Source organism: Macrosteles quadrilineatus, unplaced genomic scaffold (genome assembly GCF_028750875.1).
Source record: "Macrosteles quadrilineatus isolate MER2022 unplaced genomic scaffold, UCM_ALF_1.0 Scaffold_5__1_contigs__length_97177068, whole genome shotgun sequence".
In the NCBI taxonomy this organism is placed as follows: Eukaryota; Metazoa; Arthropoda; class Insecta; order Hemiptera; family Cicadellidae; genus Macrosteles; species Macrosteles quadrilineatus.
In genome coordinates this window covers 12,843,195-12,871,114 of record NW_026542598.1, presented here as the reverse complement: position 1 = coordinate 12,871,114, position 27,920 = coordinate 12,843,195, and the positions used below count along the sequence as shown (strand labels likewise).

The following is a 27,920-nucleotide window of genomic DNA, read 5'->3' as shown; positions in this document are numbered from 1 at the left end:
TTGCTTTGGAATATATGAATAGGAAGTACTTTTTAAAATTGAAAAAGACTGCTACTTGTTCATACAATTATTATTTAAAAAAATTACTTGTTATATATTTTTTTATAATAATATTTTTAGATTTTCCCTGAACAATATGAAACAATTTTCAAGACATCAATCTTTTTATAAAAAATTAACTCTCAATTACACATTTATTCAAATCGTAGTTGGTGATGCTAATGGCAATAATACCCAAATAACAGTTTTCTTTGGCTGGTTACTTAATTTCATATTGTATGTTTAAGTTAATAAAAGGTGATTTTGATTTTAGGACGGTCTTGCGTTTTAGAAAAATTTTATTATTGGTAAGTTTGTTAGTTTTCTTTTTATGCCTGATTCATTTATTTTACATTCAACAATAAAGTATTTTCAGATGACGACCAACATCAATGAATCACAGGTATTTAAATAGTTAAGAAATTAATTACTTTTCTTAATACATGCCTAGTTTGCAAATATTGTAGCACACCATGTTCAATTTAGGAGAAAGTGAAGGAGACAGAAATAACTTTATTAAAACAAATACCAGAAGAGGGACATCAATGATGAAAGTATCCACAAGCTCTGAATACTTAAATCCTGTCAAGAGTTGTTGTTTAAGATGACTGACAATTGAGCTTTGTTCAAGGGCGTAAAATAGTATTTAACGTCATGGTGAGGGGTAGAAAACCAATCTGTTACATGCATTACGGCTGAAAGAAGACAATATAGATGGAATATTATGTGATGTAAACTGGTTTTGTCTACAAAAGTTGCCATATCACATTAGTGGGATAATATTTTTGGGTAAAAACAAAAACAAGTTTTGTGGATATTATAAAATGTATCAAACCGGTTATAATTAGTGTTCTTGGTATAGCATATATAAAATAGTTTCCACCTTTCTATAAGAAATTGACTAGTTATGCATAGTAATACATGTATCGGCATATTGTTAATCAACAGTTTGCAATTTTAAAACACATGAAATAAAAGTGTCTATGACCTGACCGAAAATTGTATCTTTTAAAGGTTTTTTACTTGGTAATTGAAAGCAAAAAGTTTTTTACTGATGAAATTTCCCTTCTACTGATGTTTTTGTTTCACTGACCAAATGGAATTACAAAGAAATAAAATATCTTGGAATTAAAATTGACCATCAAAAAGAAAATTGCCAAGATCCGTTTATTGTAATTTACTTGAGGTCCATGTAGTATTCCAAGAGTAACAGTTTCTACCTAACCTTTCCTGCTTGACCACTTTGTTGTCGATGTTGCAACATCATTGTATATACAATTTGCAGCTTATTTTCTCATGTGTTTTAGTCGTAAGCTGTGTGAAGATGTAAGCTTAGTCCTGCGCTTATCTATTATTATTTGTTGTCACATTCGTTCGTTCATTATTTCATCGCTGCCTACAGTGAGTTTGAATGTATATTTGAAACAATAGTAATTTTTAAATTTCCTGAACATTTGACCAATGCCTGAAACAGTGTGGTTTTTTTTTCAAAGTTGGATCGACTCATAAATTAGGTCAAGAACAAGTTTTGAAACTATCATTGTATATGTTCCAATTTGTGGTTTTCCAATTTTTATATTTAAAAACGGTAAGAACTAATAAGGTCTACAAATTATAATGTAGTTTTTGTAAAAAACAGATAGAATACAACTTATTTTCAGAGATGATCTCACGATTATACTTTGGTCAAAATGATCAGGAATATGTAATTTTCAGCTGTGATTTCAACTGAAGTAAATTTGATCTGTGACTAAAATTCTATTAGTGAAAACATTTATTATTTTTTAAATGTGTCCTTAAGCTTAAATAAATTTTTGTTTGTATAGTAATACATATTCACAAGTAATTTGTAAAATACAAAGAATTTCAAGTATAGAAAAACAGATTTACCCGCTACATAATTTTTATTTGTGATGGTAATTGAGTTTACAAACAAATTTATTCTATTCTAGTTTTACAGTAAATTTCTTGAAAGTTAAGTATAATTTATAACCTATTGGGTGTCATTAACAAAGGAAATAAATTATTTTCTAAATGAAATCTCGTTATATAATTAAACAGAATTTTACTTATAAATGTATTGTAAATCTTAAAAGGAATCGATACTGGACCGATTCACAATAATTTTGTCTTTAAACTTAACTAGCTTTTAATAAAGATTGCCTATTAATATAGAAAATGCTTTCTAAATATAATTTGACTATAGAATAGGGTTTTGACCCTAACAAAATTACCAAAAGCATTAAGTGTTTAATACACCGAAGAAGAAGGACAGAAGGAAATTATGTTAAAACCAAAAAATTATATATGTTGAAATCACAGACCATTTTTGTTATGACAAGCACCAAGCACTTGCATGCAAGGTTATGAAGCACCAATTCACACTTTTTTCAAATAAAACCCCTGCAACTTGGACTTAAATGATTATATATTTTGTAATCAAATACAGTAAACTGGGAAATATATTTTAAATTATGAACAGGAAAGTCTATTTTCATAATGTCGTTAACTATTATATGAGTGGATAAATTTTGACTGGCAACATAAAATTATTTTAAATAGATGAACACTTATCAGAATCGACTGTAGTCAGGATAGGATTTCAGGGGGTTTCAATACTGGGAGGTCTGACTCTGGGGCTCATTGGACAAAGCAATTTAACATTTTACTGCTTGCTAATTTAAGAAACCAATTACCTAGATTCTAGGGGTTTAATGAATGTTAAAAACTGTGAAATAAACATGTAAATACAATTCTTATAATATATTAGACATAGCCTTTGTGGAAATGTTTGTGGGATTATTCAAATGATTGAAAATATATTACGACTATTTTTCAATCTCGGTAGTTTTGGTTTTGACACACTACTCGAATAAATAAAACTAAATATTTGTTTAGAAGTAGAGAGTCATACTACAAACTGCTGTAAAAGAAGAGCATTTAACTGACTGAAATAAAATCAACTTCGTACTGTATTGTTGTAGTAGTGTATTGCATTTGTTGATAATCCTAATAATCCTTTGTGAAACCCACAAACCAACCATTCCTGCACAAAACCACCCAAACGATTAGAGATAAAACAGTGATAAAATATCGATTCACCAATCAAAACCACAAGATATTTCTGAATCACAAACATATTACTAGAACTAAATAGTTTTAAGATACTTGCCTCTAATTGCAGTTTATTAAGTTTGATGTCATTATTAAATTAAATCCAACATGCACAGGTAAAATCTTACCCTCTAATGGAATATATATATACAGGGTACAACTCACAAGAGTTGTCCATCTTTCACTTGATATGCTTATCACAGAAATACACTGGTATGTTATCTGGCATATTACAGTAATATGTTGTCAACTAGTCCACTATGTGCTGAATTCACAAATACTATACACAATAAGTAGTAGGTGCTTTCAGTTTAATTACAGCTTAGTCCTCACAACAACATATGCTTATTGCACTGATGAGGCAATAGGTGAAGATATAACTCACTCAAGATCACCAACACGCTTGAAAGTGTGATAAAAGCAAGCTTTTGTAAAGAAGACAGAAATTTCACTTCTCATCAACTCTTGTAAATTCTTTGAATTTGAACTGAGATATATGTTTGAATAACTCTTGGAGTTTCATGAATAAGTCATGGATAATACTGATATTTGAGGTAAACTGGCAGAAATGCTGTAACAAATCTAATACAGTAGACTCCCTCTAATCCGAACTCCTCGGGACCGAGGCCAGTCCGGATAACGGGGCTTTCGGTTAAACCGACGTCCCCAAAATCTCATTAAATCGGACTGTTTAAATGCATACTCTATACAGTATTTGACTTAAAATTAGGAGAGCATTGTATTTAGACACGTAATCACTGGTCTCAAATCTTTCCCACGAGAACTGTCGTTTCAGTACTGCCCACTTCTTGCCGATCTAGTCCGGTTAAACCTATGTGCTGATAAAAATTATCCGGATAAAGAGATGTCACTTCTAACGAGTATGGTCTGGTTAAACCAATGTCCGGTTAAAAGGTGTTCGGAAAAGAGGGAGTCTACTGTATGAACCGAAAAACATTTTTTTAGATTGTGTTGTTTTTTGTAAGTTAGGTGCAAAAAACAATCTAATATATAATACCCCCGCCGCAGCAAACCTGCAGACTAAGCGAATTTCCATTTGACTGATTGGATTTACACTGAAATGTCTACTTAAAAATATAACATTTATTCCCGATTTAAATAGAATTAGTTTAACAAGTACTTAGGTTTGCTGCATCAGGGAGGGTAAAATTGTTTTTTTTTGTAAAATGTTAATAGTTAGTAAGAAATAAAATTATTTTCCAAATTTGATCAAAATATGTTCATAAACAAGCAAACTACAACAGTTTACTTATTCTCCATAAGAATAACATGGGAATTTTAAATTTACAATTTTTTGGAATTTTCTCCGTAACCGTTAGGCGCATAATAACGCTTCAATATACTAAATTATTTGTTTTTTTAAGCTCTACAAAATGGTTTGGAAATAAATTGCAAAATTTTAAGTTTTTTGGGTCAAAAATGGGAAAAACCTATTTTTACCCCATAAAACCCCCCGTAAACACCCGTTACCATGGTCCGATCATGCTGGATCGCGAACTCGTTCGAATAAACGTAGGTTTACACGTTTGTACCAAATTTCATCAAAATCGGATCATTTTTGCTTGAGTTATCGTGCTGACGGACACATATATATATATATATATATATAAATATATAAATATATATATATATATGAATTTGAACGGATGGTGTTTTTGGCCTCTAGGGACCTCAAAACGAAAAAAAAAATCGGTCCCGCGTCCAGGTCTTACCATGAGTACTACGGTAATAGCTTATTCCCTGTATGGGAAATTCGCTAAAAGGAGGTCAAATAGAAGTTTTACAAATTAACACACAGAAGAACAGCCAGGATTATTTTTCTAATTGAAAGATAAAAGTAGACAAGAGCCTTTAAGATTAGTTTTGACAGGATGTACATACCGTATTAAAAAGATAAAAATATCACTTTTAACCAGGATAATATGCCAATCTTAACCATGTGGTGATAGCCAAAATTAAATAACTTACATGGTACTAACTAATTTCTATTTTTCAGCAGGATGAGTTTCCCGAGGAATCTCAGGATGAAAGCGACGATGACATTGGGATGAACTGCAATGACCAGATTGGCAAAGCGTTCAAGATGGAAGTATTGGACTTCTAGCATAAGAAAGGCAAGCCATCCAGGCTTGCCTATTTGTGAGGTATTACAGGACAATTCTTAAGTACAGATAGAAAACCAAGGTCAACTGAATGGTTTTCTATACCAGCAATAAAGAAATATAACTCATATTACCACCAAATGGTGAAAGTGTCAATTGGGGTTAATTAATTAAACTAAAATAGAGGCAGAAACACAAACACATAGTATTTGAGTGTAACAGACAATTCACAGTTTACTACTGACATTATTAATGTTAATTAAAAATTGATGTCATCAGAAAACACGACACATGGAAAATGCTGCCTCTTAAAATCTCTTAAAAACATTCGTTGATGGGTAACATCAATGAGACATTTGTTGTAACTCGATGAATAGAAATTTATGTGATTCATCAAAGAAAAAGTAGAACAGTTAACATAAAAACATGAATTGAGTTGATAACATTCACAAGATAATGTTTATTAATGTCCTTTGAACAGATATCAACCTCTTGAATCCCAAGCACTTTTTGTGAAGAGAGTACTAAACACACAAGACTGTAGACCTTTCAATGCACAATTTTAATTTTAAGAGGTAAATTTAATGTTTGCAGAAACAATTTCAAGGTTAAAAAAATAAAAGGAGCCACGACATTTTCAGAGATCTTGTTGAAATTGAAACATTGGGTGCCGGTGCCTCAACGCAATTAGGGGTGCATGTGATCAGTTTGATATGATGACAGATAAAGGTTTAGTCTTTCAACAACTATCTTCATTATCAACTCTCTCTATTTCCCTTGTCAATCTAAGATTTTTCTGGAAGGCTCAGAAATCTCTCAAAAAAGATTTTTATTTACTTTTATCATTTCTTTCCAGAATGCAATAATTCTGTGGTAATCAATGTCAAAATAGATTTTAATTACTGGTACATTCAGTTGAGAATTTCCCACTCTTGATATTATGTTATAAGAATAAGACGGTTTTAAGATTAGGTATATCACCATATTGTCAATTGTCATGTGAGTTAATAGTATTGATTTGATTCACAAAACATATTTTATAACTAGCAAATGAAAAGTTGTCAAATTTCAAAGTTTGAAATCCAATGAAAGTAAAAATGTGAAACAATAAATATTTATTTACTTTTGATGAACTTAACATTCAAACAAACCAAAACAGTAATTATTTGTTTTCTTTCAGGAGTAAAACATGTTCTAATAATGTAACTACTGTACCTACATCTTCTCTTTTAATTGAGGCAAATTTTTGTAAGTCGCTGAGAACAAAATGATTCTTTAATACCTAGGGAAAACACACAATAACCCATTTGTCATCCACATTAGCTGTTAATAGCCAACACAGAAACCGTATTGTTCACCAAAATTAGTTTCAATGAAAAATAATTAATCAAATTTCAAATTGAAACAAACCGCTTTGTAATGTCTATGTGAGTAAATTATTGAATCAGTTTTGAATGTTTAAGTGACTAGAATCATGAAAAAAATTTAGATGTTATTATAAACAAAATTTACACGATGAACTAATTCAAGAATAGGAAATGATTTTTTATTGAATGAAGTATATATACTATATATTATATTTTTTAGAATAAGCAAAGATATTACACACAACATATCAGTTTAATTATCTAGTGAGAAATATTTTCAAAACTGTAGGAACTAATGCTTTACAATCCGTCAGCTCAGCAATACTTTTTGTCAATATTATTTTGTAAAGGGTGTTTTTTTTAGAAATATACCACTTTTAAATTATATAACACACATTAAAATTATGCCAATTACCATGATAATGTATTTTTTCATTGGTACTTGTATGACTTTAAGTTATAAAAAATAAATTTGGGCATGGATGATGCAGCTGGCTAACATTACGGATTATGTCCGACATCATATTTGAACAAATATGAGCCAATGAGCCCAGCCACACCAAACAGCGACTTTTAATGGATGCATGGCTTTTCAACAATATGGTCTTGGACTCCCTTCACTCCGAATCCAGCAGTTTTGTGGGAAACGTAAAGCAACTATTATACACCAATGAACCACACACATTGAACGATTTGGAAGCAAGCATTTATCATAACTGCCGGTAAATTGTTTCAGCTCCAGAGTAAAGTGATGGAAAACTTGAATTGCAGATTTCGCTTCTTTAAAGCCAGCCGCAGCACCCATATCCTTGAATTTATTTTAAAACACTTGATGGCATAAAAGCACCAATGTATTAAATTCATTACTTGGTAGTTAAAGTAATTAACTTTATGTGTTTTATATTATTTAAAAGTTGTGTTATAAAAACTGCAGTATTTTATGTGATTTAATTGACAATTGATCACCAAAATCTTTAAAAAAGTGAAGGATAATACCGGGTGATTCAAAATGAATAGCCTGGTCTTAACGCTTTATAACTTTTATACTATTAAACTTACTGCTATAAAACACACAACAAATGAAAAACAACTCAAAGAGTTTATGGCTTCCAAAGACACATTATTTAACAAAATTGATCCAGTCGAACTGTAGATTTAATTGTTCAAAGTTAAAAAGTAATCTCCAACTTTTTTCACCACTAAAAATTTGAAGTTGCTTGACGTTTTTGGAAATAACTTTTAAATGGTGAGGAAATCGACCAAAGTGGAAGGAAATATTCCGAAAGAGAATTAAGTTTTCTACAAGTTACAATTATCAATTACTTGAAAATACTCATTAAAGGCAGCCAAAAATTGCCTCAAAATAAAAATTTGTGAAAATTTCCGTTTTCAATGTAGACAAGACATAAAAAACCGGGATTTTCTTTCTTTGTTTCATTCTGGCAATTTTTGGCTGCCTTTACTGAGTATTTTCAATGCATAATAGTAAATTGTAGGAAATTTTATTCTCTTTTCTTTTGGAATATTCCCTTCCACTTTGGTCGATTTCCTCACCATTTAAAAGTTATTTCCAAAAACGTCAAGCAACTTCAAATTTTTAGTGGTGAAAAAAGTTGGAGAAAACTTTTCAACTTTGAACAATTAAATCTACAGTTCTGCTGGATCGATTTTGTTAAATAATGTGTCTTTGGAAGTCATAAACTCTTTGAGTTGCTTTTTCATTTGATGTGTGTTTTAAAGCGGTAAGTTTAATAGTATAAAAGTTATAAAGCGTTAAAACCAGGCTATTCATTTTGAATCACTCGGTATTAAATTTATGGTTTCATACTATCAGTTTGGTTGAAAATTGGTGCTTCCAATGGCTTCCAGGACGTACGATATCAGATTTAAACTTTCACCTGTTATTGCAGTCTCCCATAGTCAAAACAAAAATTGTTTTATTTTAACATCACAAAGTATTTTTACCTATGTTAAGAACGGCATTATCATAGGCCTTAGTAATTTTAGCTGTCCACAAGATCAATTTCAAACTGACCCAACACTTTTGCAAAGTGAATGGTATTTTTATAGGATCCTAGCAATAACAATAAAAAGTTGAGTGAATCAAGTGCTGTGAGAATATAGTTGATAACCTCCATGGGAAGAGGCAGTAGAGCAGTACTATTTTAAATAACATTTGAATTTAGAATGTACTCGCATTGTTTTGCACCTCAAATGTTTCAAGAATTTTGAAGTTTAAACAAGTGATCATAATTTCTCGTCATCTAATTAGTGACGCGGATGAATGGATTAATGAGATTCTATGTCACTTTTAAATACACCATTGGTACGGTATAAAGTTTTTTTACACAGAAAAAGCCTTCCAGGTGTTTTTGGCAAGGTTTATAAGCAATTGGTCCTTAATCAGAAAAAAACCATTATTTCAACTATTTTAGCAATATTTTATATCCTGCATTTCAAGATTTTTCAAAACTTATTTCAAAGGAAAACTATTGAAGAATCATAAGAAAATTTACTAACCGATTTGTGACATGAGATTAACGTACGATTCTTAAAATATTGTGTAAACTACACTTTACAACTGAAAAATTTGCGTAATAACCAGCCTTCCGACTAAATAAAAATGCATAGACATTTAAAATAGTACTGTATACTGGCTACTCCTGTTTATCCAAGCGAGTTTATGATTAGTGAAATAGTAACAACTAAATAGTCAGCACTAAACACGTGTACATCGTGTATTATACACGTAGCTACCATAGTTATGTACAATACTGTTATAAAGACTTAGCTATGTACATACTAGAAACTAGCCAATTAACACACTTCTGTAAAAACTGTTGATTTTTGCTTGTTTTGATTACTTTGGATTTCTGGTTCTGATATTTGAATTTTTAGTTTTTTAATTTGTCCAATTAATTAAAGATTCAATTTGACTATTTGTAGTCGTGGTGAGGAGGATTTACTTACTCCTAACAGGTTAAGCAATCATGGAAACCAGATATCATTTCAAGCACTGTGATTAATTCATTCATCTTATTAAATAAAAGCAAACTACAGTTAATTAGGTTGACACAAAAGGTGGATGTAATTTGTGTTGATTGATACATTACCTATCAGATTGATGTATATAATTTTAGGAACCTTACCAAAAAGCAATACTTTAATGTGAAGCAGGCATCAAATTTCATTTGTGTTTATGTAATTTCTTATTAGTACTATATTCATGCCACAGCAAAGTAAACTGTTACAGCGAGTCCCTGTACAAAGCTTGTCGACAGCAACTGTACAAAGGTCAATTTTGTGTCAATAATTTTGAATCCTCATTTACATTATGTTTTATTCATTTTTTATAATCTTAAATTATCTAATCATTAATACTTTTAAATCTCATTCTGTAGTCAAACAAAGCAATAAAGTTCCTCATAAAAAAATTAAAAACCGACATTACAGTTGTTTATTAAGCCAACCTAAGTATTTTGTAAAAAGACTATCAAACCTTAACTAAATATCAGAACCAGAAGATTGGTGTGAACATAGCCTAATAGCTAGACTGTAACTTTGGCTTCAAACTCTAGAAAAATGCAAGAGCTTTCAGTAATCCAGACGAATCCCCCAGTGTCTTACTGAAACATATTCTGTTACTATTCAAACTGTTGAATATAAATGTTAGCTAAATGAGTTATTTAGGTATTTTAAGCGATTCAACAGCGGATAGAGATGTAGAAATGAAATTTGTAACTTAAAATTGAAACTACATTTTTATGTTAAGCAATTCTTGTCTAGTTTTGTTTAGTAACAGTTGTTAATCAAAGCTTTAACTGAAAGTACCGTACATGACTAATTGCTTTTTACTGGATGCAGATATAACTGTTGAGTCCATACATCAAGAAACTGAATTTGTAAACAAATATAGACAAGTCTGTCTTCCAAACATGTAGATTCAGCCTTTTTACATTGAAACTTATGTCATTATGTTGATATTTAATTTTTGAAATCTTAAGCCAAACTATTTATGAGACTAATCCTTCTTTTCAATTTTAGTCATAAAAAGTTGCATTTTCGGAAACTATTATCCATTGCTCACCAAGTTTTTATCAAAATGAATATTGTTGGAGAGGATTTTGTCTTACGCTCAAGGAAAATATTATTTTCTTTCTATAGCCTATTTGTTTTTTAAGGCAATGTTTTACAAATTTTTAACAATAAGATTTTTACCAAATAAAATATTACATTATTGACTAAATATGCAGGTATGAAACAAATAAGATATTTTATTAGTAGTATCAAAAAAAATATCCTGGTAGAAATTAATAGCTTATTTTTTTGTAGGCCTAAGTAAAAAATCTGTAAGATCTTAAAACCACTTACAGTTGATATAATTTAAATCATGATTCTTACTACAAAATTTTCTTTAAAAACAATAAGTTTTGTCTTCTTGACAGTGGTACCTATCACCTTTTATTACAATTTACAATCTAGGAGGCTATCAAGTTTTTAGGGCCTTACAGAACTAAGCATAAGCAAATCGATTCTCACCAACAATAACAATCTTTAAATGCGATACGGTATACAGTTACATAGTGCCAACAACCACAAGTAAAAAAACACACAATATGATGCTTCTCAAAAAAATACTGTTGTATAGGCCTAATTTAAAATGATTAATAAGACTCGCCGAAAAGCTCGATAAAAATATCCTGAAAGATCCGTCAATAAATCTTCTCCTGTTTTCCCACCTAAAAACCTACAATTTTTAGCTTTAACGAACATAGTGAGATAAATGGTAAGATTATTGTTAGTTGTATAGATTATGGTTGTGAAAACTATTGTTGAATAAAACTGTATTAGAAAACTTTATTTGTTTATTCTCTATTTTGTATTTTCCTGAAATTGTTTTATCAACCTCTTGCTTTTAAATGTATTGCATTTAGTCCGAGAGTCAAAATGTTCAATATCCTAAATCTAGTACCATAATTGCACTAAATCAAATTTTGCTTTTTCTTATAATGATAACAGTTCATGAATTGACTTTATCATAGTGTATAAGACGGTCTACTCTTGGTACTGTAATTAAAACACTCTATAAATCAAAACTTTTGATACGGTAATTAAAAAAATAAAAGCTCAGTATGTAGAGAATATCTTAGTATTTCAAAGTTTGCCATGTGTACACTCGGTAATTTAAAGTCCAAGCAGGGGGCAGGCCAATTTGAAACTCGCAGTAATTCAAAGTTTCGTCGACAAAACACTCTACCCTCCATAATTCGAAGGGGGGATTCCTACATGCCATAACAAGAGCAAAAAGCAAACAAAAATAATAGACCTTTTTATAACTAACTAAAAAATATACTGTTGGTTGTGGTAAAGTAACTGTTGATTCCACTAATTTTAGTAATAAAAGTTCACATTTTGTATAAGAAAATAGAAGCTAAGTTTTTATTAAACCACAATCTGTAAGTAAACATAACAATTCAATAAGTAAACAAAATAATAATTTGAACACATGTTAGAAATAAAATGTAAATAAAACATATGCTAACACCTCCTCCTCTATTTACTGTGCTGCGGCACTTTACGAAGAATCAGCTGGTCAACATGTCTTCTTATTATTCGTCCATCTTCCAGCTGAACTACGTACATTACATTTCCTTGCTTTTGAGTTATATAGCCCGAATACCACTTGGACGAACCATTGACATATTCCCGCGCTTGCACTTTATCTCCAACTTTGAAATTCCTTTTTATACCGACTTGGACTCCCTTCTTCTGATATTTGTTCGGTTCTAATGTTGGAACAATTATTGCTAGGTTTGTTCGTACACTCCTTCCAAACATTAGGTGATATGCTGATGTACCTGTTGAATTCGGGGATTGCCTGAGTTGCATTAGAAGTCTTTGGATTTTATTTTGCAGTGTACCCTTTTCTCCCTCCATGGATTTTAACGCCTTCTTGACAGTCTGCACGTACCTTTCAGCCTGGCCATTTGAGTTTGGATGGTATGGTGCCGTTGTTCTGTGAATAATCCCACATTCATTCATGAAGTTTTTGAACTCTTGAGAAACAAACTGTCTTCCATTATCTGAAACTAGGATGTGAGGAAACCCAAAAGTTGAGAAGATTTTCCGTAATTCTTGGACTGTCCATGTACTTGTAGTTGTTTTCGTCTGTATCACATCCACCCACTTACTAAAGGCATCCACTAATATCAGGTACTGTTGGCCATCTGTTGGTCCTAAGAAATCAATGTGCACCCTCTCCCATGGATTAGAAGGTTGTTCCCATGGATGGATAGTTTTCCTCGGGTTGTTGCATTTTTCAATGCATTGTCGACATTCAGTTACCATATCTTCAATATCCTTGTCTATACTTTTCCACCAGCAAAAACTGCGAGCTAAAGCCTTCATTTTTATTCCTCCTAAATGAGCTACGTGTAGTTCTCGAAGCACATGAGGTCTGAGAGATTGAGGTATCATGACTCTCCAGCCCTTCAGTACACAATCATCTTGAATGGACAGCTCGTTATCGTGAAATCCGTATTGTTCAACAGATTGTCCTGATTTCAAGGCCTGTAGGACTGGACCCAAAACAGCATCGTTGAGAGTTTCCTTAGCCACCACGGTACTGTTGATATTGAGTGTTTCCAGTTGATTTATGTGGTACTTCGAGAGGTCATCTACAGAATGTTCTTGTACAACTTCGATAGGGAATCGAGAGAGATAATCTGCATTGCAATGATGAGCAGTTTGCCTGTACTCTATGTCATAGTCGAACCCGGAGAGAAAGTGAGCATAGTTGAATATCCGTGTTGCCGAGATTGTTGGTAAGGTCTTTGCTGGATTAAAAATTGACACCAGCGGTTTGTGATCAGTGATCAAAGTAAATTTGCGGCCATAACAAAACGGGAAAAACTTTTTCAGACCCCAATATATTCCCAAGGCTTCCTTATCGATCTGAGAGTATTTTTGTTCTGATTTTGATAAAGATCGAGAGGCGAAGGCAATTGGCCTGTCTGTTCCATCCCTATAGCGGTGCGAAAGAACGGCTCCTACACCTACCGGCGAAGCATCAGTAGCTAAGACCAGTGGCAAGCTAGGATCAAAGTGTACCAACACGTCATCACTTGTAATAATTTCTTTAATCTTCAGAAAACTCTGTTCACAAGCAGAGCTCCATGTAAAAGTGTTTCCTTTTCGTAGCAGCCGATTCAAAGGATGTAGCAGTGTAGCCAAATTCTTTATGAATTTGTTGTAATAATTCGCTAGGCCTAGGAAAGTTCGGAGTTCAGTTACGTTCTCTGGTCTTTTACATTTTAAAATGCTCTGTATTTTAGCATCTGACTTGTGTAGTCCTTTGCTATCGATCACATGACCTAAGTACTCAATTTTGTTCTGGAAAAACTTACACTTCTCTCTATTTAACCTCAAATCATTTAACTTCAATCGTTCAAACACCTGTTCCAGTCGGCGAAGAAGCTGTTCCCTGTTAGATCCTTGGACAATTACGTCGTCAAAGAAACATTGTACGCCTTCTAAGTTATGTAATGTTTTGTCCATGAATCTTTGCCATAACAAGGGTGCCACTTTTACTCCAAACATTAATCTGTTCACTTTAAACAGCCCTTTGTGAGTACTGATTGTTTGCATGATGGCACTGTCTTCGTCCATCTCCATGTGCAAGTATGCGTTACTGATATCAAGAGTACAAAATATCTTTCCACAATGCATCTTTGACATGATATCATCAATCCGAGGTATAGGGTAATGTTCGTCTTTAATAACTTTGTTCAAAGTCACCTTGTAGTCAGCACATATTCTGACTGAACCATTGGGTTTGACAACCGGCACAATGGGTGTGCCCCAATCGGATGATTCGACACGTGTGATTATACCCAAAGTCTCCAGTCTTTCAAGTTCCTTCTCTACTTTTTCTTTTAATGCATATGGCATGTGTCTAGGTTTGATGTAAATTGGCTGGGTTTCGTCTTTTACATTAAAATGACCCTTTTCTTTTGGTATTTTCCCAATGCCTTCTTTGAAAATGTCTTCGTATCGAATCATCAAATCATCTAGTTCTTGGACGTTTTCGTTTTCACTTGAATTTAATGAATGTATGTCAGCTGCATCAAGTTGAATCTCTCTTATCCATTCTCTTCCGAATATAGAGTCTACACACTTGTTAACAATGTACAGTTTTCCAACAAAACTTTGATCTTTATACTGAACATTTACAAAAACAACTCCTCTTGGATTGATTATTTCCCCAGTGTATGTCTTGAGTTGAACATTTGTCTTGAAAATCCTTTTTGGAGAGTTTAAAAGCTTAAATGTATCATAGGATACAATGCTGAGAGCCGCTCCTGTATCTAACTCCATTGTCATGAGTCGTCCTTCCACTTTTACCTCGAGCATAAACTTGTCATTTGATTTTGAATGAAGTTGGTAAATTTCATGAGTGTCATCATCGCTTGTATTTTCTGCGGTTTCATCTGATTGTTTTACTTCTTTGTTTGGTTTTCTTAGACATACTCTTGCTAAGTGACCAAAACGTTTACAAGAGTTACATTCTGCATTTTTGAACTTGCATTGATGTGCTCTATGTGAATCATCACCACATCTATAGCATTTGTTTCTCAGTTTCTCCAAACGAGTTTGATACTCCGAGAGTTGTATATTGTTAGATTTACAAGGTTTCCTATCTGGCTGTTTGTTCTTGCTTGATACTTGGTGTACTTCCTCTTGATTTTCATTTGTCTTTACTATTCTGCTCTCACTTTTCGCTAGTTCCAATGTAGCAGCCTTTTCGACTACTTCTTTAAACGGTTGCAATAGTTTATCTTGAAGAAGTTGAAGACGTATATCAGAGTCTTTTAATCCCCTGACAAACTGCATTCGAAGTAGAATTTCAGATACAGATTCATTACAACTTGTACAAGTAAACTGACATTCTACACTGAGCTTTCTAAGAGCATTAGCGTAAGCTTGTACAGATTCATTACACAATTGGGTACGTGTCGTAAATTTGTGCTGACGTGCCCAAATACTGGGTTTTGGTTCTAGTTGAGCCATTAACATGTGAATCAATTCCTCATATGGCTTGTTGTGTGGGTCATCTGGTATGCAAAGATCGTATAGCTGTTCATGTATTTGTGGGGTGATTGCCTGTAAAAATAAATCCACTTTGACTCTTGGACTTAAGTTTCCCCGTAATTTTGTGTAGTTTTCAAAGCGTCGAGTGAAGTTTTGAAAACTTTCCTCTGGTGTATACGGCTGGAAAGGAATATTAGATACATTTTGACATGTTGCAGAAGCAGAAATTGCTGTATGTGTATCGTACTTTTTCTTTTCTGCTTCAAGGAATGTCCGTATCTCTCTATATATTTCTTCTAACTGCCATCGAATTTCTAATTCCCTTTCTACTGAATTTGTGTGAAGTTCAATATTTGACTGTGTAACCTCAATTTCAGCCCATATTGCTAAAAGTTTATCTGTGTAGTAAGTGCATGTATCTTGAGAATGTTCACATGTTGGTAAATCATCCTTGAGTTTGATCAAGCGTAGTTCTAGTAATTTCCTTTTCTTTAGACATAAGTCAAATTCTTTTCTACTTACCATTTTACTCGTCGCCATTGTTGATTCCACTAATTTTAGTAATAAAAGTTCACATTTTGTATAAGAAAATAGAAGCTAAGTTTTTATTAAACCACAATCTGTAAGTAAACATAACAATTCAATAAGTAAACAAAATAATAATTTGAACACATGTTAGAAATAAAATGTAAATAAAACATATGCTAACAGTAACTAAAATTAGCTGCTTAATATTGTAACTTTCTGTACCTTACACAGTACAGTATAAAATGAACTCTTTGTAATTTGAATGGTTTAGTCTTCTCCCGATAAATAAAACCTCTTGATAATTCAAAGTTATTGGCTTGGCCCACCAACTCTGAATCATCAGGAGTCTACCGTATCACAGCCTGTAGGCCTAAGTATAATCACATTGTGTTTACTGGGATTAATGCAACTTACAAAAAAGGACAGTTTAGGTTTTAGAAACAAAGCATTAAATTCATTGTTTTTAAATGCCATTTGCAAAAATAGGAACTACTACACTTAACTTAACAAAACAATGAAAATTATGACGAGTAGCAGCTACTGTTATCATGATTTAAACCTAGGTCTTAAAAGCTAACTGTTTACTAGGTCTTCTGCTTAATAGGTTAAATTCTTTTCAACACCAATTTTCAGGTTTCAGGTAAAAAAAAAATGCAAACGTACCTAAGTACAAAATCAAACTTTATTTTAAAATATTTACAAGTCTGATTCCAGAACATAGTTGAAAATACTTAGATTAGGCCTAAACGTATATTAATCTGACCAAAACAGTTTTACAGAATTCATATCGGATTGCCTCAATTTGTACGAGAACAAAGTTATAAAAAGTAGGTTTTTTTTATGTCTTGACACACAAGAAACGACTTAACCTATAAACAACAAAAATCTTAATGTTACATGGAAAGGCGGGTGAAATGATACCGGAGCATTGGTGGTGTTAACGTCTGCCTCTTCCTCTACCTCGTCCTCCTCTGCCGCCCCTACCTCCACGACCACGACCTCTACCTCTCATTGCACCTGCAACAACAGACATCCATGATTACCAATGATGCATATATTAAATAACATATTTTATCAAACAAAATCAGGCAATTTCCAAACAGAATGTGAACCGGGGGAGCAAGCTGGTCTAGTGGTTGAAACTCATGACTTCAATCCTTGAGGTCCCGGGTTCAAATCCCGCCAAATCACCAATGGATTTTATCTAAGTGATATTGTCGCCACCTCTAGGTCTAGCCTAAAGTAATATGAAAATGAAAAAAACAATCCCGGGCTCGTGCCTAGCGTCCTGTCACAAAAAAAGAAGAAAAACTATAATTGTGATAAATTTTTTAAAGTACGAGTACTTGGAGGATGGAAGATTTTAGACAAAGTCAAGATGCATGGAGTTAAAAATAAAGAAGGGTAGGCCTAAGGGGGGGGGGGTAAAGAAGGGGTATGTAAATGTTGATGAATAAGATGTTCATGAGCTCGGGTTTATCGTAGATCGAGCCCAGAATCCGGAAATAACTGGTATTTGCACTGCGGCTTAAAAGATGGAGTTCACAAGGTTGAGACTTCATAAGCTGTGGATAAAGGTTAGACTCCACACAATTAGTGCAGGGATAAAAACAGACTCCACACAATTAGTGCAGGGATAAAAACTGGTTTTAAAAGTTTGCTTCACGAGCCCAATTACAGATGGTCCCGACTTTCGAGGATAAACTTGGTGGGTTCACGAGTCAAGTCCGAGCTCAAATGGAGCCCAAAAGAACAATGGTGTTTGAGATACAACTCATACCTGGTAGGAGGCAGGTTTATGGTGACATCATGCCGGGATTATCTCATTAGTTCCTTTATTTTTATTATCTTTTAAAAAATAATGCTATACTATGGTTCCTCATTGAACTCTGAACAGAACAATTCAATTACCCACGGCATATAAAAAAAAAATATGTAAAAATGGTTTTAGTGCTTTAAACGTAAAAAATGCAACAAACTACTTGAAACGGCAAATAAATTATTATGCACGTAACAAAGTAGAATTGTTACAGAAATACTTTAACTGAAAAAAACTCTTTATATCAACACTGTTACGATAATAGTTTTACTGCCGTGGGAAACATCATTAGCGAACCGTCAGTCGTTAAATATGTGTCAACAAATTTTAATCCTGACGACTTTGATGTGAAGTAATCATATTAATCCTAACACACCTGATGATGACCTCCTACTAGGTCAAAACTAGTTGTGGAATACAATAATTGGATTGCCAGAATCAGGTAAGTATTCAAACCATTATTATTATATACACTTGAGTATTCCTTGCTCTGTTAAGTGGGTTATTAAATAAAATGTGGATAGCATTCAACAATTTGGTTTAAGGCCCTAAATAATTATTCCAATTATTTTTTCCCTTTATTGCAAAGTAAGCTTTTTATAATTTTATGCAATTATAAAGAACAATTTACAAAGACTACACATCAAATATGTAAGTCAGTTATGTACCTAAAATCTGGCATTAACACCTAAAAACAACAACAAAAACATATACAGAATCAGCACAATTGTCTTAACTTTGCTAAGTAGAAAGATAGAATAAGGATATCTTAAAAAGTGAAAGGAAAAGGAACGGATATTCTATAGGCCCATGGGTGGGCGTTTGAATAACACTCTGTTTCACTAGGCGTAGACAAGAAAAACAAACAAGAGAAGAGAAAACCTCTATTCACTTAACTGGTAACTCCCTTACCTCTAGATTGGTCCTTCTTCTTTGCCCTGGCCTTGGGAGTGTCATCGACTAGAAGTGTCTCCAGTGGTAGAGCATCGGGTAGAATGTAGTAGCGGATATTGTTTCCACGAATACTCAATGAATCACACTGCACTGTTGGTCTGTTTTTCACTGTTAACTTTACAGTCTTCAGATGAGTGTTCATGGCTACATCCACTCCTGAAAAAGTTACCAAATGTTAGGCGGTCGACACACGGGAAGACTGAAACCCAACTAAAGTTGAACCAACTGTTTTGTGACGCGATTACGGTTGCAGTTGCGTTGGTTTAATCCGCACACGGGCGCGACTATAATTGAGTTGAGACAGTGACAGTGAATTAGTTCTAATTTTGTTATAACGATACTGTGTACTGCGTATGGTGTTTGAAATGAGTAATAGTGATGAAGAAGCCCTGGTGTTTTATAAACAATCAAGAAAGCGTAGAGTAGAAGGTGTTGGGTACATCCTTATGTTAAAACAAATATTTCATGTAGGCTCTTTGTAGCTGCTGCTGCATTACAAGAAACAGACGCAAAATTTCAGTCTATGTACAGGATGTCAAAAAGTGCTTACAAAGTTATCGCAGTTGGTATACCTGATCCTTGAAAAGCGCAATACAAATATGCGAAAAGTTGTTCAAACCAGGTGACTGAAATCACCTAGCAACCGGCAGGTCCGGTTGCTTAACGACTGATCGCCGACTGGTCCTCAACTGGTCGCATCGCAGTCGCCCCGTGTGCACTGTCCCACCTAACTACATTGGTTGGGACGTAGGCGACTAGTTTGTCCAACTGGTTGCCGATTTCAGTTGGAAAACAGTCTTCCCGTGTGTCGACGGCCTTAGCTTTACAAAATACTAATTTTAAATTCCTAAAACTAAGTTATAGTAGAAATTTTCCCTAAGAGAGGGCTCGCTTCTTTTTAAATTTACCAGTTAATAGATCATGATTTGCAATGTATGATACCATTGTTATTAAATTGGCTTTATCAGAAAAATAAAACAGAGATTTTCAAACTTTCAGGGGAATTAAGCTAAATAACTTAACATTAGTTAAAAAAAAGTTATAAAACGGTTATAAACTTAAGTATTGAATTGAAAGGTAGTAAGTTAATTTAGTTCAGTTGTAAAATCTGGGTCTGCATTTTACTACCCTAACCTTCTACATGAAGGAGGTTATTAAAATACTTTGTCAGTATAGTTTTTGTCATCCTCCCTGTTTCTAGATCCTAATTGGTTTACCCTATTAGATACAGTTAAGCCTAGTTCTAAACTGCATCTGGGCCCTGTTGTATGATAGGATAGCTTAGTTATTCCAGGTTTAAAGCTAAAACCCAAACCCTCTTCTTGAAATGCTTGTAATGACCAAGGTAACACATAACTAATGACAATCCTTAAGTTAGTCTAAATTAGGCTAAGCAATACTTTGTTATCCAAATCTATCACATTTACAACAAATAGCCTAATAAACAAAAAACTTGGTAAAATTTGTAACACCGTGACTACTATAATTTTGATAATCATATGCGTATACCCTACTATAATTTATTAGGCCAATTTATCTTGCCATTTATAGGCCCATGGCTAGGATTTATTGGGCCTATGACAATACATCTAACTAGTACCTAGGTATAGAGTTACAGGTGGGGTATGCTATAAATCAAAGTTTTACGTTGGGTTAACTTTATACTAGTACCTAATACTAGCAAATTATACCTGTAATGGTGCCAAAGACTTGTGTTCCGTTCTTCAACTCTATCGTGACAGTTTCATGGCTCAGTTTCATTAAAAATCTGCAATAATGAATGGTTATGGTTAAACAAAAATTTGGACTAGACATAGGGTCAATCAAAAAACTTTACTAAAGAATTAAATGTTACAGGGACATGTACCCTTTAACGAATTTCTCATATGGGGAATAGCTATTACCATACCGTAGGTCTCATGGTAAGACCTAGACCCGGGATCCATTTACTTTTTCGTTTAGAGGTCCCCAGAGGTCAAAAACACCCTCCGTTAAAAATATACATGGAGCAAAAATGATCCGATTTTGATTAAATTTGGTACAAACGTGTAAACGTACGTTTATTCATATGACTTCGCAAACCAGCAGAGTTTCCAGTAGGGTGAAGCTGTCTTGAGCTGTATTTGAGACTTATATTGTTTACTTTCATGTCTTTAAGCGTGTTCTGTGTGAATATTATTGTATTTGTATTTTCTTCACAACAACGCTCATTTTGAGGAATTTAAAAACCTATCATCAACACAAACAGTGAGGCACACTATCATCAACACTTTACTGGGTGTGAACAGCCGGCTTCTGTAAATCGGTAGAGTGAACAAGATAGTGGCTCTACTAGAAACTCTAATCTACCCACAACTCTACCAGTGTAAACCAGGCTTTAGCAATGGCGGATGATACTGAAGTGCTAGTTTGTCCCTGTTGTAAAAAACTTTGTGAAGATACGGATAAATCCCTCTTTTGTGAAGGAATGTGCGGTTCTTGGCACCATGCCAAATGCGTCAACATCTCTGCAAAGAAATATAACGAAATTCGCAAGATGGAAGAAGAAATCCGATGGTTTTGTAAGGTGTGTGACGGCAGAGTGATGAGCCTGATTATCCTGGACAGAGGCCAGCCTGGAATCGTTAGTGAGATGAATGAGATAAAAAATCATGTAAGTCAATTTGCAAAACTTGGGGAGAAGTTAGAGAGGAAAATTAATATTCTAATTAACAATAGTATCAAAACTAAAGTTGGAGTTAGCAGGATCCTAGATTCTAAAACATCGGATAACCTTTCGATTTCTTTATTACAATCTGAACCTGATTTGACATGTCTGGAACCTAACCCGGGAAATTCAAACTCTTCTATGGAACTAACAAAAAGCCCTGAGACCCCATTGGTTAAAAATCAAACAGACGAAACCTATGTGGCAGTGGAACAATCAGACCACAACGGAGTAGCTCAAGTCAATGGATTGAATAGGATCCACGAAGATGAAATTGAGCGGAGTCAGCGGAGTGAAGCGGGTAACCCATTGCAGAATAAATCTAACAGCTCAATGGAAAGGCTGGGAAACAGACTGAAACAGCGGAACGTGGACCAAAGTAAAAAAAACCGTAAAGTGGAAAAGAATTCTTCCAATAAAGTGGAAAATGAAACTGCTGAAACTGGAGCGGAAAATGATGAAGTCTCGTTACCGCATGTTGAGGTTGAAAATTGTTCGCTAACCTCAAATAATAAGCTCTCATACGCGGATTCTCTAAAAATTAAGAAAAATACTGTGAAAAACGTGGCAAAAGGTGACAGGGTGGCCCCTATCAAGAGTAGGTAGTGAAGTGATAATAGGCACTTGTGCTGAACAAACTAGCCTAAAACCAGCTGTTAATCAGTCTCTATTCTTCGTGTCCCGAGTGTCTCCTGAAACTACTAAGGAAGGTTTGTCCAAATACCTGAAGGAAAAAGGTGTTGAGGAGAGTGAATGAGTTGATCTCAGCCCTAGATTCAGAACATATAAAGTCCTTTAAGATTGCTGTTCCCGAGCAGTCATCTCACAGGATTCTTGATCCAGGTTTTTGGCCCACAGGTGTTTTAGTCCGAATTTTCCTCCAGAAAAAACGTGGACCTAGGTCGTCTCCTTCTTTTTTAGGGAGAACAGTGTACAGAACAGTGACAACATAGTTAACCCAAATCCAGTTCTTTGGTTAGGCTGTGATAGTGAATCAGGGCCTAGGCCTAGGCTAGACGTTGCATGTAAAGAAACTGAAATCAACTTAACTACCCCTGACCATAGGGCTGAAACTGAGAAGGGACCAGACCGTGTAAATATTGCTATATTAAACACTCAGTGTGTAAGGACTAAAATAAACTTGCTCGAACTTTTTGTCGAGGAAACCAAATGTGATTTCCTTTTGTGACTGAACATTGGCTGGTGGAAGAAGAGAGTGTGTACTACCAAACTCTAGCTAATTTGAATCTGGTTAGTATTTTCTGTCGAAGTAACCACAAAAATGGTGGTGTAGCAATTTTCGCTTCTGACCAGGCCAACTGCAGGAAACTGAACCTGGATAGATTCTGTATAGAGCTGACCCTTGAATTGGCAGCAGTGGAGATTGTTAACATTTCTACTATCCTCGTAGCCGTCTATAGATCCCCGGACGGAGTTTTTGGGGACTTTATTAACCACCTTGAACAAAGTCTGAGCTACCTCTCCAGATTTGAACCTAAAAAACTTATTATTTGTGGTGACTTTAACGTTCACTTGGAGTCCCCCTCCCATGAGGAAGCAACCTTTGTGAATCTACTGCGGAGTTACGGACTGTTTATAACAACCAGACTACCTACCAGAGGACCAGCCTGCCTTGACACGGCTGCTACAAACCTCGACTCCTGGGATTACGATGTCCAAGTGGTTCATTCGATGGTGGCCGACCATGACGGAGCGGTTATCCTAAGTGTTTCTTCTGATCTGGTAAGAAATCCACTGTCTTCCAGTAGCTTTAGTCATCAGATTCTAAAGAGAGTGATTAATGAAAATGATTTCCCTCTGCTTAGTAATGCTCTACGAGCGGTAAATTGGGATTTACTCCTGCAACAACCTGACCCAGAAATTGCTTTTTCTACTTTCCATGACTTGTTTACCAACAAATTTGACTCAGTTTTTCCTGTTAAGATTATAAAACCCAAAAAAGTAGTTGATGGTAGGCCTAAAAGTAAAGCTCCTTGTAGGGTAAGTAAGACTTGGTATACTCCAGAACTTGCCAAAATGCGATCCTTTCTGCAAACTCTCCATGATCACTACAAGGCTGCTGACTCGCCTGAACTTATTGCTACTTTTAGGAACCTCTACACTAGGGTAAAGAAAAAGTACAGATTTGCGGTCACTCAGGCCAAGAGAGCAGGTAATGCTAGGACAATCATGCAGTCTCCAAATCCTTGTAAAGCTGCTTGGAATCTTGTAAATAAGCATCGTACTCAGAGGTCTATTCTAAATACTGAAGCATCACCTGATGATTTTAACAACTTCTTTTTAAGTAGTGTTCAGGCCATTGTCTCTAACCTGCCTGTTTTACAGACGGACCCTCTGGCCTCGATTAATGACATTCAACCAGCACTCACACTAACAACTTGGAAATTGGTGAGTACTCATGATATCATATCAATAGTTAAGAACTTTAAAAATTCTAGAAGCCAAGATATTTACGGAGTGTCCTGCATGGCCCTAAAGGCTCTTATCGATTCTTTAGTTGTACCCCTCACTTGGTTAGTCAATCTATGTCTCAGTAAAGGCTCATTCCTAGATTTATTGAAAATGGCTAGAACCGTACCCGTCCATAAGAAGGGTGATGTTTCCACTTTGTCTAATTTCAGGCCTATTTCCATTCTACCTGTGTTTTCAAAGATACTCGAAACGATAATGAAGAACCAACTCATGTCGTTTTTTGAGGACAATAGTCTGTTTATTGATGCCCAACATGGATTCAGTAAAGGCCGCTCTACCACCACCGCCTTGCTGAGCCTAGTCAACACCATCTCTGAAGCATTTGAGCAAAATGAGTCCGTGCAGCTTAGCCTCTGCGACCTAAGCAAGGCTTTTGATGTAGTACCTCATGATATCCTCCTGCTAAAACTAGGAAAGTATGGCGTTGGCGGTGTTGTTCTCGAGAGCCTCTCAAACTATCTGAAGGACCGTAAGCAAGTTGTATCTCTGCGAGGAGCCCTTTCCAGCATAGGCCATCTCTCACACGGTGTGCCACAGGGATCTGTCCTCGGCCCTCTCCTTTTTACTATAATGATCAACGACCTTCATCTGAGTGGGAGAACATTATTATTTGCAGATGATACAACACTGCTGACTAGAGGTGTAAATATTCACCAACTGCCTACAGAGGCTGAAGACCTGCTCGAGAGAGCCAAGGATTGGTTTGTTGTAAACCGCTTGAAAATCAATGATGACAAAACCCAGTCCCTGGTTTGTACGCTGAAGCGGAGAGAAGGGGAAGATGGCAATGTAAAGCTTCTGGGATTTACATTAGATACCAGACTAAGTTGGAGCGAACACATTGCGCAGACATGTGTCAAGTTATCTCGTGTGCTCCATCTCCTAAGAAAACTTGCGTCTGAAATTCCTAGATCATCTCTCCTATCCGTGTACCACGCCTTGTTTCACAGTCATGTGACTTATGGACTTGTACTTTGGGGGCACTCCTCAGCAGCTGAGGATATACTTCTCTTACAAAAAATGGCCTTGAGGATTGTTACATCTGCTGGGTATTTGGACCATTGCCGGCCAATCTTCAAGGAACTAGGGGTGCTCACAGTACATAGTCAATATGTTATGGATATTCTGATCCTACTAAAGAACAACTTGAGGGATTACAGTAAGAGAGAGGAGGTGCATGATTACCATACTAGGAAGGCCCATAACATCGACGTTCCCCGCTGCCGTCTCAGTCGTACCTTGAGCTGCTATCCCCGTTCAGCGATCAGAATATTTAATACTCTGCCTACCCAGATGCGGGAGATGGATATGCCATCCTTCAAGAGGGAACTAAAAGGGATACTTGCTAAAAGACCGCTCTACTCCCTTAAAGAACTCGAGGATGAGCCCCTTGTAAAATAGCGTATGTCCGCCTTGCCATCCAATAGACGGCCAAGTTTTTTTTTATAGTAGCCATTTATATGGTTTTGTAAATATTGTATATAGTTTTATTTTATCTGATTATATATTATAAATTATGACGCAATCTATCAGACTAGATCTGTCAAAGATGCAGGATTCAAGTATTCAAGTATTTAATGGGTTTGAAATTGGTTTTTCCCATTTTTGACACTGAAAACACCAAATTTCACAATTTCTTTCCGAACCATTTTGTAGAGCTTAAAAAAATTAAATAGGCTAATTTTCTAAATTTGAAGGGTTGTTGTAGGCTATGCCTAACGGTTACGCAGATAATAAAAAAAATTGTAAAAGTTATTAAAAAATTCCCATGTTGTTCTTATGGCAGAATTAAAAAAAAACTGCAGTAGTTTTTTTTTTTTTTTGTTAGTGTTTTTTTAAGAATAGGTAGGTATATTTTAATCACATTTGGCAATTTTGTATAGGTACCTAGGCTACCGTACCTATTTCATTCTAAGCTAGGCCTATCGACATTTCAACAAATACCCTCGCTGCAGCAAACCTGCAGACTAAGCAAAATTCTATTTACCTGGCTGGATTTCTACTAAAATATTCCCTAAAAATTGTCAGATAGGTATATATCCTATTTAATTAACATTAATTTTAGTGAGTAGCCTACCTAGGTTTGCTGTTGTACAGAGAAGATATTGAGATTTATTTTTTTATTGCAGTGTCGATAGCTTAGGCTAGTAAATCAAAATTTCCAAATTTGGTTTAAATATACCTATTGTCAATTCTTATAATCCAAAATGTTGCTGCTATGACGCAACTAGTTTTAACTTCTCACAAAGTCATCTTCGGGCGTCCAGGGGATGTCAAATCACTTCATCAGAAAGTCGTCAATACACACATTTTAGATTCATACACGAACGTGGTCACGAACACGAACTTTGAAACGAAAAAGTACAATTAATTTTTAATGAGTGAAAGGCTAAAAAATGGTAACAATGGTGAGGATGATGCTTCACGACCGGATGGATGTAGCGTGACGCCTATAGGACAGGACAGGCCTTTGGTTTAAGATTCGCCTACGGGTACAGTTTCTTAACTGTGCTATGCTAACTTAATATCGATTGAAACTATCAAAATTAGAAATATTGACTAATAATCGATATTTTTTAAATATATCTACCTATTATAAAATTAAACTATCATAACCTAACCTAACCAACCAAACTTGCTGATGGTGAAAAAAATCGCATGAAGGCTTACTAATCAAATCGATAGTTTCAATCAATATTAGCTTAGCCCAGTTAATAAACTGTACCTTAGCCTACTTAGGCCTAGCAGGTAATCAAACAATAACCATTTAACTTACACATTTTCAGGCAAGTTAGTAGGCTACATGGGATAAGAGCGTTTTTCATGTACAAATACGAAAACGCCTCACTTAACAATTGTTTTTATTCTGATAAGGCTAGGCTAGGATGCAGCCTGCCCTGCAAGCCTCATATCAATTGTGGGTGGCTGATGCCGGTAGGCACAACACAAATTTGATTGGCCTGTCGGTTAGTTAGTAGCCTACTTCGTAATCCTCCAAAATATCCTGAAAATAATTTATAAAGTTAATACTTACTTGACTAATTTCATGATGCTGGCTTTAAAATATCTATTGTAACTTATTAAAAGGCGATAGACAATCTGAATCTCAATCCTTATCCTTAATTCCTAACCAAGAAATAATTAACTACGAACAAGGAACGAACGATAAACGATGAGGACTGAGGAGTGAGGACTGAGGAGAAACCGGGAAGGGAAAGGGAAAGGGAACGCGGGAACAGAACATCGTTGTAAATAATGCAATGGCCATTGGCCAATCCAATGATGCGATTTTACATTTACAAAGAGAAGAAGAAGAAGACCTGGAATTCTGGAATTGGAGTTTGTCAAGACGAAAAAAGTGGATGGCCAACGAAAGGAGGGAAAGGAAGTTAGCCATCCATATATTACCATAGATTAAAGAGTAGATGCTTGCTAGCAGTCATAACATAACGAACATAACAGTGGGAAGAAAAATCGGTTTCATAATCATTGACATAGATTAAGAATAAATTATCTTTGTATGATAAAGTTTTTATTATCCTGCCATATAGGCTTTGTGTAAAATATATTTAATTTCATTGGATCAGCTATCTTAAATTGTGAGATTAGCAGTAATTTGTCAGTTCTAATGTTAACTTTGAAATGCAGTGTTGGGGAAGCTACTTTTAAAATGTAGCTAGCTACAA

General features: G+C 34.7%; 3 protein-coding genes across 7 annotated transcripts in view; 1 reads left to right on the top strand and 2 right to left on the bottom strand.

Annotated features, from left to right (window-relative positions):
• LOC128995944 (sodium-dependent neutral amino acid transporter B(0)AT3) overlaps positions 1 to 7,694 on the top strand; it is a 40,476-nt gene extending 32,782 nt beyond the window's left edge. The window contains exons 12-13 of one of the 5 annotated variants that reach the window (XR_008490995.1): positions 1,347 to 1,440; positions 5,171 to 5,272. Coding sequence is in view for 4 of the 5 variants with exons in the window: in XM_054421010.1 (XP_054276985.1) it covers positions 5,171 to 5,278 (108 nt within the window). In the remaining variant the exon portion in view is untranslated. Of the gene's footprint in view, positions 1 to 313; positions 348 to 1,346; positions 1,441 to 5,170 lie in introns of all 5 variants that reach the window. The other 4 variants (XM_054421012.1, XM_054421013.1, XM_054421011.1 and 1 more) reach the window with 4 other exon arrangements.
• Positions 7,695 to 12,196: 4,502 nt separating this feature from the next.
• LOC128994309 (uncharacterized protein K02A2.6-like) lies at positions 12,197 to 15,535 on the bottom strand. The gene has a single exon (XM_054418750.1). The coding sequence runs from the start codon at positions 15,533 to 15,535 to the stop codon at positions 12,197 to 12,199; it is 3,339 nt and encodes a 1,112-aa protein (XP_054274725.1).
• Positions 15,536 to 16,921: 1,386 nt separating this feature from the next.
• On the bottom strand, positions 16,922 to 27,403 carry LOC128994889 (probable small nuclear ribonucleoprotein Sm D1). Its single transcript, XM_054419716.1, has 4 exons — positions 27,269 to 27,403; positions 20,726 to 20,802; positions 18,993 to 19,190; positions 16,922 to 17,278 (listed from the first exon to the last, which is right to left on the bottom strand). The coding sequence occupies exons 1-4, from the start codon at positions 27,280 to 27,282 to the stop codon at positions 17,199 to 17,201; spliced, it is 369 nt and encodes a 122-aa protein (XP_054275691.1). The 5' UTR covers positions 27,283 to 27,403; the 3' UTR covers positions 16,922 to 17,198.
• Between the last annotated feature and the right edge of the window lie 517 nt (positions 27,404 to 27,920).

Coding starts and splice junctions, on each gene's coding strand:
- LOC128994309 (XM_054418750.1), bottom strand. CDS start 15,535: ATGCAGTTTGTCAGGGGATTAAAAGACTCTGATATACGTCTTCAACTT.
- LOC128994889 (XM_054419716.1), bottom strand. Junction 19,191..20,725: donor AGTCTTTGGCACCATTACAG/GTATAATTTGCT, acceptor TAACTTTTTCAG/GAGTGGATGTAGCCATGAAC. Junction 17,279..18,992: donor GAAGAAGGACCAATCTAGAG/GTAAGGGAGTTA, acceptor CTGTTGTTGCAG/GTGCAATGAGAGGTAGAGGT.